This window comes from Musca domestica, unplaced genomic scaffold (assembly GCF_030504385.1).
Source record: "Musca domestica strain aabys unplaced genomic scaffold, Musca_domestica.polishedcontigs.V.1.1 62, whole genome shotgun sequence".
NCBI lineage: Eukaryota > Metazoa > Arthropoda > Insecta > Diptera > Muscidae > Musca > Musca domestica.
In genome coordinates, this window is record NW_026712369.1 from 1,269,093 (window position 1) to 1,281,569 (window position 12,477).

Consider the following 12,477-nt stretch of genomic DNA (forward strand, 5'->3'; position numbering starts at 1 on the left):
AGCATTCTCAGAATTCTTGCATACCTCTGTAGATCCTGCTTGAGAAAAATCTATCTAAAGTAGTAAAGTAACCTAGATATCTATCCAAAGTGTATATGCCCAAATCTCTAAGTTCTGAACCCTCGCATCACTATAACATCCTCAGAAATCTTGTAGATCTTGCTGAGATAAACTTAGAAAAATAAGTCTTATGCTAAGTACATATATCAGGAACTTATGTTATCCGTAAGGTATGGAAATATTGTTTAAGGAATTGATGAAAATATAATTGGTTATCCAGTCAGTGATACACAGGCGAAGACCGAACATCGATCTACGGCAAATGATTTAAATAAAATTAACCTGAATACCCTTCCTAGAGTACTTGTCCAAGTCTCTAAGTCCTGAGTTATTTAATCCCCGTACCATTCTCTGAAGACTTGATATCCCTGCAGATCCTTCTTGAGATAAACTTAGAAAGATAAGTCTTATGCTAAGTATGGATATAAGCAACTAATGTTAGCTGCAATGTATTGAAATATTGTTTAAGGAATTGATGAAAATATAATTGCCTATCCAGTCAGTGATAGACAGGCGAACAGTAAACATCGATTGACTTAAGTAAAGTAGTAAATTAACCTGAATATCCTTCATAAGAGTACTTGTCCAGATCTATAAGTTCGGAACCCCTCTAGCATTCTCAGAATCCTTGCATATCCCTATAGATCCTGCTTGAAAAACATCTATCGAAAGTAGTAAATTAACCTAGATATCCTTCCAAAGAGTATATGCCCAAATCTCTAAGTTCTGAACCCTATAACATCCTCAGAAATCTTGTATATCTTGCTGAGATAAACTTAGAAAAATAAGTCTTACGCTAAGTATAGATATAAGAAACTTATGTTCGCCGTAAGGTATTGAAATATTGTTTGAGGAATTGACGGAAATATAATTGGCTATCCAGTCAGTGAAATTAACCTGAATATTCTTCCGAAGAGTACTTGTCCAACTGTCTAAGTTCTGAATCCCTCTAGCATTCTCAGAATCCTTGCATATCCATGTAGATCCAGCTTGAGAAACATATATCTAAAGAAGTAAACTAACCTGGATATCCTTCCAAACAGTATATGCCCAAATCTCTAAGTTCTGAATCCTTGAATCAATATAGCATTCTCGTAGATTTTGCTTGAGATAAAGTTAAAAAATAGGTCTTATGCTAAGTACAAATATAAGGAACTAATGTCAGCCGTAAGGTATTGAAATAATGCTTAAGGAATTGATGAAAATAAAGTTGAATTGAATTGTCTGAGAATCGGGACAGCCAGAGAAAGACAGGCGAACAGTGAACATCGATTGGCGGTAAGTTAAATTAACCTAAATATCCCAAGAGTACTTGTCCAAGTCCTAAATCTCTGTACCATCCTTAGAAACTTTGCATATGCATGTAGATTCCGCTTGCACACATGTTAAGATCTCTCGCAGACGTAGACTCCTTGTAGATCTTGATTGAGTCCTTATTACTCTCACTCTCCTCTTCTCCTCTCTCTCTATTACTCTCGCTATCCTTGTAGATATTGACTGAGTACTTTCTGAGGTCTCTTGCCGCCGTAGCTTCGCATACCCTGGTTTTCCTTGAGGGAGTACTTAATAGGGTATTAATACGAATTGAATCTCTTTGCCTTGCACGCCTCCCAATATGTCTTGCTTGAGTATTTATCAAGGTGTCTCGCATAAAATCCATCTGGTAGTATTGCATGAAAAATCACTAAACCTGAGGATCAACCCCCTGCTTTCATGTCCCGAGTACTTATCCATTTCTCGAGTCAAAGAACCTTTGCTAATTCCGGACCGAAGATTAGTAAGATAAGTTAAACTTGTCCAAGTCTTTAAGCTGTGTATCTCTGTATCATCCTTAGAACCCTTGTAGAACCTGGTTAAGTACTTATTACGATCTCTTGCAACCGTAGTTTTGCCTATCTGTGTATATCTTGAGTAAGTACTTATTAAGGTCTCTTACTACAATTGAAGATATTTCTCGAGTACCTATTAAGGTCTCTTGCAACTGTAGCTTCGCTTATAATTGTATATCTTGAGTGAGTACTTGTTAAGGTAGTAATACGAATTGGATCTCATATAGACGAAGCCTTGCACTTCGCCAATGTGTTCTGCTTTAGTACTGATCAAGGTCTCTCGTATAAAATCCATCTGGTAGTCTTGCATGAAAAATCACGAAACCTGAGAACCAACTCCCTGCTTTTCTGTCCCGTATCTCGATTACTTATTCAAGTCTCGAATTTAAGAACCAGTGCTAATTTCGGACCGAAAACTAGTAGGATAAGTTGAATTTGTTCAGGTCTCTAGGTCCTGAATCATTGAGAACCATTTCTTGTAGATCCTGCCTGAGTACTTCTTAAAGTCTCTCGCAGACGTAACCTCATATACCCTAGTAGATCTGGCTTGAGTACTTTTGAAAATCTCCTGCTGCAATTGAAAAACTCAATTGAGTACTTATTAAGGTCTCTTGCAACCGTAGTTTCGCTTGACCATGTAATCTTGTAATATGAATTGGATCTCTTGTAGTTGTAGCCTTACACTCCCCCATATATCCTGCTTGGGTATTTACCAAAGTCCCTCGCATAAAATCCATCCCGTAGTCTAGCACAAAAAACACGAATCCTGAGGACTTATCCAGGTGTCGAGTCGAACGAAAATTTCTAATACCAGACCGGAAACTTGTAGGATAAGTTGAATTTGTTCAGGTCTCTATGTCCTGAATCCATGCAGACCTTGGTTGAGGACTTATTAAAATCTCTCGCAACCGAAGTTTCGCTTATTCTTGCGTATCTTAGGGAGCAACTTATTAAGGTAGAAATACGAATTGGACCTTCTGTAGATGTAGGCTTGTACTCTCACCATAGGTCCTATTTGAGTACTTATCAAGGTCTCACGCTGATGACCGATCCCTTGCTTCCCTGTCCCGTGACTCGAGTTCTTATCCAGGTTTCGAGTCGAAGGACCATTGCTTATTTCGGATTGGAGACTTGTAGAATAAATTAAACTTGTCCAGGTCTCGAAGCCCTGAATTCCTGTTGTCTTCTTAGAATCCTTGCATACCTTGATAACATATTTAAGAGTACTTGTCCAGGCGTCTAAGTTCTAAATCGTGGAATCCCTGTAGCATTCTTAGAATTCTTGCATATTCTTCAAGATCTTCCTTAAGAAAAACTTAGTAAAATAAGTCATACGCTAAGTATAGATATACGGAACTTATATTAGCCGTAAGGTATTGACCTATTGTTCAAGGAATTCATAAAAATATAATTGGTGATCAGTGATTGACATCGACCTGCGATAAGTGAAATTAACTTGAATATCTTTCCGAAGAGTACTTGTCCAAATCCTAAATCCCTGTGCCATCCTTAGAATCCTGGCATATGTCTGTAGATCCCACTTGAATACTGATTAAGGTCGCTCGAAGACGTATCCTCGTATATCCTTGTAAATCTGGCTTGGGTATTTCTTAAGGTCTCATGTTTATACTTCAAGGTGTCTTGTGTATCTTAGGTGGGTACTTATTAAGGTACTAATACGAATTGGATCTCTTGTAGACGTAGCCCTGCTTGAGTACTTATTCAGATCTCTCGCATAAAATCCATCTCGTAGTCTTGCATGAAAAATCATGAATTCTGAGAACCAACTCCCTGCTTTCCTATCCCGTGTCCCGAGTACTTATCCAGGTGTCGAGTCGAAGGACAATTGCTAATGCCAGACCGAAGACTAATAGGGTAAGTTAAACTTGTTCAGGCCTCTAAGTCCTGAATCCTTGAATGCCTCTATCATTCTTAGGATCCATGTAGATCCTTAATAAGGTCTCTCGCAGACGTAACGTCAAATATCCTTTTAGATCTGGCTGGAGTACTTATTAAAGTCTCTTGTTACCGTAGTTTCACTTATCCTTGTATATTTTGCGTAAGCACTTGTTAAGGTATGAATGCGAATTTTACCTCTTGTAGACGTAGCCTTGCACTGACCTATTTGCCCTGCTTGAGAAATTTCTCTCTCGGATAAAATCTATCCGGTACTCTTGCATAAATATTCTGAAGAAGACCACATGCTACCTTGTCCCAGTATCACACTTGAGTACTTATCCAGGTCTCGCTTCCGACCGAAGATTAGCAAGGTGAAGATTAGCAAGAAATAAAACCTACTATCAAACGAAAACAATTAACTTTCTCGTTCCGTCTCAAGCGATCGAGCTTTAGCCTAACGGGAAAAACCTGTCGTTACAAGAGAAGATGAGAGATTTTTTTATAGAGGCCAAAATCAACAGTTCTACACCGAAAATAAAAGTTATTGGTTGTAAGAGAGGGGGAGAGAGAGCGAGAGGGAGTATGCTTTGTGGGAGAAGACAATGAATATTGTTGAGGAAATCAGGAGAATGGTTTTTAGAAGACCAAAACGATAGTATTTGAGGGATTTTTTGTCAGGACCAAAAGTTACCGTTATACTAATTTCCTCTTGGACCAAAAGGTAGATTTTATATACATTATAAGTTAATTTCCATATTATAAAACAATTGTCTTTCTTTTTATCTCAAAATAAACAAATTTTCTGCGAACCATTGGACGCCTGTTCGGCTCGAGTAACAGGAAAACCTGTTGTTGCAAGAGAAGATGAGAGATTTTTTCATAAAGGAACAGATGTAACGGAATACCGAAAACTTAAAGGTATCGGCTGGAAGGGAGAGATAGAGAGAGACCGTATGCTTTGTGAGAGAAAAAATTGAGGTTTTCGAGGAAATCAGGAGAATGATTTTTAAGAGGCCAAAAACGACAACTTTTTTAGGAATTATTTTGCCAGAAACTGGATTTGCTCCTAGATTTTCGATATAAATATTTTTTTTGGAGGACTATTCTCTCGCGGATTAAAAAAAAATATTTGTCTATTTCGATGGTATTTTCTTAACATTTTTAGCGATTAGACGTTTGGAAGAAGAATTTTTTATTAACTTTCAATTCGCGGGCTAAAAAAATATGTATTATCTTAAAAATTATTCATCCATTAGAAAATCTTGCGCAACCGAAAAAAGGGTCGATTTTACAAATCTGACCAAAAAAATATCCGTATTTCAAGATCAAAAAATGCACCACATTTTCTCCTCTTCATTCCCTTCTGGATATGATCTATTGACGTTCACAACAAAAAATACATATTTACTTAAATGATCTGCATAGTTCTCATTTTTTTTTTGTTTATTCAGAATTGCAATTTATTATCGTGCGTGTGTGTGTGTTTTTCTTTTTCTGGAATATTTTCAATTTACATCCAAACGGCGTTTGGTTGCATTACCATCCAATAGGGGTTTACCTTAATTTCTCCACTAAATTGTTTAGAATCTATTTGTTCCTGTTAGGATGGCATTTAAAAAAGATAGAAAAGAGAAAGAGAGGGGGAAAATTGTAGGAGGAGAGAAGAAAAGAGGAAAAAAGTTGTAGATTATAGTTACACAAAGATTAGATAATTTTCACCATTCCCGCCCAAGTATTGATATAGAAAATTAATTAGCGTATTTATTAGCGATGTGATGGCGATGAAGAAACCAACAAAACAATATTTAAAACAATGAAATAAATAACATTGTTATTTGAATAATGACAAAAAAAAAAAAATAATAATAATGGAAGTAGACGGTAGCTCACGTGCACAATATTGGCCAGAGAGGGCAAGGGTGCATCGGATGGGAGGAATGGGTATATATTTTTAATATATTAGGAGTAAAAAAATATATATGTGTACGCGTATATTTTGGATTTTTTAAATATTGTGTAAAGATTTCAAAAATTTAAAAAAATAATAATTTTTCATTGCTTGACAATCAGAGTAGATTTCAAATTTTTTTCAGAATTTAAAAAAAACTGTCATTGCTTGACAATTAGAATAGATTTGTTAAAATGATTTTTGGATTTTCCAATAATATTTTTTAAAGGGCTATTTATCACCCCTGATTTTATTTATAAATTTTTTTAAGACTGTCCAGTGCCGAGAACTTTTTTTTTATATTTTTATTTTTATACCCTACACCACAAGGTGGTCAGGGTATTATGTCTTTGTGCATTTGTTTGTAACAGACAGAAGGAAACGAGATAGACCCATAGTTCCTTTTGATGATCTGCATAGAATCACATTCTGAGTCGATTTATGCATGTCCGTCCGTCCGTCCGTCCAGATGAAATTTTGCAAAGATCTTTTGTTTGACCCAAGGACGAACCCTATTCAAATTGGAGATAATCGGTCAAAATTTAGATATAGCTCCCATATATTTCTTCGTCCGATTTGCCTTTTATTGTGCACCAAACGTGTAATATCAACCAGAATTGTATGGAATTTAGCATATACACCCAAATTAGGCCTGAAAATAAGTATGCCAAATTTGATCGGTTCAGATATAGCTATAGCTCCCATATATATTGTTCACCCGATTTGTTTTTTTTTTGTCCACCGCCGCCGTAATATGCCCTATGCAACAACAATATTTGGGGAAATATATCAAATACAGCTCAGAAATACATTTGCTAAATTTTATCGAGATCGGTTCAGATTTGGATATAGCTCCCATATATAACCGATCCGATCTACCTTTTATTGTGCACCAAACGTCTAATACTTGTCCAAATGGGATGGAATTTGGCACTTACGACCAAATTGAGTCCAGAAGCTAGCACGTCAAATTTGGTGAAGATCGGTTCAGATATAGCTATAGCTCCCATATATATTATTCATCCGATTTGTTATATTTGTTACCCACAACCGTAATATGCACTCCGTAACAAAGATATTCAGGGAAATATATCAAATACAGCTCAGAAATATCTTTGCCAAATTTTATCGAGATCGGTTCAGATTTGGATATAGCTCCCATATATATCTTTATCCGATTTCACCAAATGGGCAATACAATTCCGAATTTAAAAGATACAAATGTTTCGGCATATTTAGTCCTTTGAACTTTAAATTATAATTATAATCATAGCGTGGATGATTGAATTCTCCCATAAAAACTTTTAATTGTTATGCGTAGCTCTACTAAATTAGCAAAGTGGTGTAGGGTATCATAAAGTCGGCCCCGCCCGACTTTAAGACTTTTTTTACTGGTTTTTACTGGATTTTCCAATAGCATTTTTAAAGGACAACAATTCATCCCTGATTTTATTTTTTTAAAATTTTCAAGATTGTCCAGCTTTGAGAATTTTTTAAATATGTTTGTTTTTTACTATCAATCCAATGAGGATTTTTTTTAAATGTCCCTAAGGACTACCAATTGTTGTTATATAAAAAATATATACTTAACTAGAGTTCATTTTTCAAATATCAAAATATTTTTCATTTTATTAAAATATTAATTTAAGAGAATCAGGACTACAAATTAGGTCGATTTTGTGAAAAAAAAAACTTTTAAAGGACTATCAACATATTTTTTCTTCAATGATAGATATACAACAACAACAACAAGGATTTTTCAAAAATATATTCATATTTTTAAATTTTGATATATTTAAATATTTTTCAAAGATTATTTACCTAGGAATTGTATTCAACTATTTAAAAAAAATACATTTTTGGATATACAAATGGATTTAAATAATATATTTTTGAAAAATACAAATTTTTTAAAAATATTTTTTTATATTTCTTTTCAATGAAGGCGCAAAAAAATATTTTTTTTCAATAACGGTGGATTTTTTAAAATTATGTTTTCAGAAATTTCTAATAAATGTAAGTCTATTAGCCCTAAACGTGTTTTTTTTTATAAAATATTTTGTGATTTTTTTTTAAATATTTTCCAATAAATATGAATATTAAAACAATAAACGTGGATTAAATATTTTTTAAATACGATTCTATTTTTTTTTTTTTTTGAAATATTTTCCTCACAAAGAAGCGATTAATATATATATATATATATATATATATATATATATATATATATATATATATATATATATATATATATATATATATATATATATATATATATATATATATATATATATATTCAATAAAACTAATTTAAATGAATATTTTACCTAAAATCATCAAAATAACGAATATTGGGAGGTATCGTTATATGGGGGCTTTACGAAGATCTGGACAATTTTCTGTCATCTATTGCAAACTTCAAGTGCCAAATTTGAAGTATTTCCGGTGAATAATGTAGCTAAAATCATCAAAATTCCGAATATAGGGAGGTGCCGTTATATGGGGGGCTCTACGAAGGCGTGGACCTGCTCAGACGATTTTCTGTCATAGATTGTAATATCTACTATGAACTTTATATATCAAATTTGAAACGATTTCGGTAAATAATGTCGAAAAAATCATCAAAATACCGAATATTGGGAGGTACCGTTATATGGGGGCTCTACGAAGGCGTGGACCTGCACAGACAATTTTCTGTCATAGGCTGTAGTATCCATTACGAACTTCAAATACCACTTTCGAAATAATTCCGGTAAATAATGTCGCTAAAATAATCAAAATACCAAATACAGGGAGATACCGTTATATGGGGGCTATACCAAAACGTGGACCTACATGGCATATTTTCAATACCAATAGTCCTGCAGACATAATACACATTTGAGAAAATGTTTATCAACTTACTTCATATCGTTCGGAAGCTAGAGTGATTTCCACATACGGGCGGACATCGCTAAATCGATGTAGAATTTTATGCTGATCAAGAATCTATACTTTATGGGGTCTAAAATGTATATTTCGAGGTGTTACAAACGGAATGACAAACTTAATATATGGTGAAGGGTATAAAAATATATATTATATATTTTTCAATAAAATTTTTTTTTTTTTTTTTATAAAAAATAAAAAAAAAAATATTTTTTTTTAAATAATGGTATTCACAAATTTCTAATAAATTTTAATTTTGCAAAAATAAATTCAAGTAATTCCAATAAACGTAAATCGTGTATTTTAAAAATAAAAAATAATATCTTCAACAATTTTCAAATTGTGAAATATTTTTTTAACAATTATAGAGTCGTGAAATTTTTCCGAAAAAAAAATTTAATAAAAATATATTTTCCCACTGAATTTTATAAACTTTTTAAAAAAATTCAACAATTACAAATCCTAAATTTATCGAAAAGTTTTTTCCCCAAAATGGGTTTTCAAATAAAAGTGGTGACTAAATTGCTATTTTTTATTGTAAAAAAAAAAACATAAAACCTTAGTGGTTTACCTAAAAACTCAAAATTCCTGGTCATTTGAGCCATTCTAAAATTATAAAAAAAAACAAAATTTCTAAGAAACGCTTAAAATTATATAGGAACTCCATAAATGATTTTCCAAAAGTCCATGTATAGGGTCCTTTAACAGCGTGGATTTAAAAAAATATATATTTTTCAAAGTCCTTTAATAACGTGGATTTTTAAAACATTATTTTTCAAAGTCCTTTAACAAAGTAACTTTTTTAAAGAAATATTTTTCAAGGTCCTTTAACGAAGTTGACTTAAAAAAATTATATTTTATATATATATATATATATATATATATATATATATATATATATATATATATATATATATATATATATATATATATATATATATATATATATATTATATTTATATTTATATTTATATATTTATGTTTTCAATGACCTTTAGCAAACGGGGATTTTTAAAAAATACTTTTTCAAATTCCTTTTACAACGTTAATTTTAAAAAAATTATTTTTCAAGGTCCATGTTACCAAAAAAAAAAAAAAAATAAATAAATAAATAAATAAAAATAAGAATAAAACTAAAATAAATAAATAAATAATCAAAGGTCACCAGACTGTAACAGGGTTTTAATCAATCCATGGTTATTTCCTTCTTTAGGGTAATCTCAAAATTCTCAGATATTAAACCTTTAGGTATGGTAAAAAATGGTTAAAATTCCATAATAGTTTGTAGGGGAGTATTACCCTTAAAATCCAAAAAAACAAAAAATAGTTCTTACATGTTTTTAAAAATATTGTAATAGGCTAAATTTCTGTATTCAGTAGCATCTCTAAATTCTCCACAATTTTTCGGTTTATTTATTTTTTATTATTTTTTTGCAATTATCTTTTCAGTTCAAAAATCGATCAAATCTACTCTCCAGATTCATGCCAACAATTGTTATGATAAACGAAAAAAACCAAAACAGCTACACAAAATACAACAACAACATCAAAAACAACAAATTATCCATATTTACGATTGGGTCAAATCCCCGCAATTATTTATGCAAGACAAATCTGTAGAAAAAGTAGCCTCTCAAAAAAATACAATTGTCTTGAAACAGAACAACAACAACAAAGTATTGTCCAAAACCCCAAAGTGTTGAGAAAAATTATCAATTACGAGGAGTATTTATAGTTTTGAATTTTACTACGACGGCGATGATCATTGACGATTGTTATTCTCCCCATGACATTTGTTGACATTTGCCGGTGACAATCATTTGTCGCAGTTCGTTTTGCTGGGTAACAACGTAAAACGGTCACCAGCGTCATATCATATCGCTGTCTATTTGTTTGCCGATCATTTTTTTACACACTTTTGCAAGGCATGAGACCGGAGCAACTGATAAAAAGTTCATAAAAAAAAAACAGAAAAAAAAACATTTCTTGGCATACAAATTAGAGGTATGAATGCCAGCCAGGCTGGCTGGGGATTGTGGCACCTATGCACCTCATCAACGGATGATGATTATTCAAAATTTGAGATGCAACATTGGGTGTTGTTTTGAATTTTTGTTGTAAATTATTATTTTTTATTTTTGTTGCAATTTATTTTTATAGGATTTATAAGAAAATTATGCTGCCAACTGAGAATGGCTGCAAAAATATTTTTTATTTAATTTTCATGAGGGTTTCAAAGGGGAATTTCAGATGGGGATTTTCGGAGACTTCTGAAAATGGATTTTTTTTTTCAAAAAAAAAAAAAAAAAAAAAAAAAGAGTTTTCGATTTTTAAGGGATTCGAAGAGAATGGCAAGATGGTGCATTAGAGGATTTTGAAGGACTCATAAACGTAACTTTTTGGATGATCCAATAGTCCATTTTTAGAGGACCTAGCATAACAAAATATTTTTTCAAGCCAGAAAAAAATAATGATTTTTTTTTAAATATATATTTCCAAGGTCCTTTAATAAAAATGATTTTTTAACATATTTTTTCAATGTTCATTAACAAACGTGGATTTTTTAAATTTTTTAATGTCCCTTTACAAACGTGTATTTTTTAAAAATAATTTTTCAAGGTCCTTATTTTTGCAAAAAATAATTTTTTAAGGTCCTTTAAAAAACGGGGATTTTTTTTTAAATATTTCTTCAAGGTCCTTTAACAAACGTGGATTTTTTAAAAATTATTTTTCAAGATCCTTTAACAAACGTGAATTTTTTAAAAATATTTTTTGAAGGTCCTTTGACAAACGTGGATTTTTTAAAAATAATTTTTCAAGGTCCTTTAACAAACGTGGATTTTTTAAAAATAATTTTTCAAGGTTCTTTGACAAACGTGGAATTTTTAAAAATAATTTTTCAGGGTCCTTTAACAAACGTGGATTTTTTTTAAAAATACGTTTTCAAGGTCCTTTAACAAACGTGGATTTTTTTAAAAATACGTTTTCAAGGTCCTTTAACAAACGTGGATTTTTTTAAAAATAATATTTCAAGTTCCTTTGGATTTTTTAAAAATACGTTTTCAAGGTCCTTTAACAAACGTGGATTTTTTTAAAAATACATTTTCAAGGTCCTTTAACAAACGTGGATTTTTTTTAAAAATACGTTTTCAAGTTCCTTTAAAAAACGTGGATTTTTTAAAAATATTTTTCAGAGTCCTTTAGCAAACGTGGATTTTTTTAAAAATATTTTTTCAAGGACCTTTAACAAACGTGGATTTTTTAAAAATATGTGTTTAAGGTCCTTTAACAAACGTAGATTTTTTAAAAATATTTTTTAAGGTCCTTAAATAAAAGCGGATTTTTTAAAAATATTTATTCAAGGTGGATTTTTTTAAAAATAGTTTTTCAAGGACCCTTGACAAACGTGGATTTTTTAAAAATAATATTTCAAAGGCCTTTAAGAAACGTGGATTTTTTAAAAATATTTTTTCAAAGTCCTTTAAGAAACGTGGATTTTTTAAAAATATTTTTTCAAAGTCCTTTAAGAAACGTGGATTTTTTAAAAATATTTTTTCAAAGTCCTTTAAGAAACGTGGATTTTTTAAAAATATTTTTTCAAAGTCCTTTAAGAAACGTGGATTTTTTAAAAATATTTTTTCAAAGTCCTTTAAGAAACGTGGATTTTTTAAAAATATTTTTTCAAAGTCCTTTAAGAAACGTGGATTTTTTAAAAATATTTTTTCCAAAGTCCTTTAAGAAACGTGGATTTTTTAAAAATATTTTTTCAAAGTCCTTTAAGAAACGTGGATTTTTTAAAAGTATTTTTTCAAA

General features: G+C 31.2%; 1 protein-coding gene across 2 annotated transcripts in view; it reads right to left on the reverse strand.

Moving 5' to 3' along the window:
• The window catches only part of LOC101894351 (mucin-2), a 105,338-nt gene that overhangs the window by 7,215 nt on the left and 85,646 nt on the right, over positions 1–12,477 (reverse strand). Inside the window, exon 4 of one of the 2 annotated variants that reach the window (XM_059129528.1) lies at positions 5,347–5,385. The exons of the other annotated variant lie outside the window; for it this stretch is intronic. Coding sequence (XP_058985511.1) covers positions 5,347–5,385 — 39 coding nt within the window. The remainder of the gene's footprint in view (positions 1–5,346; positions 5,386–12,477) is intronic. 2 annotated transcript variants of the gene reach the window in all.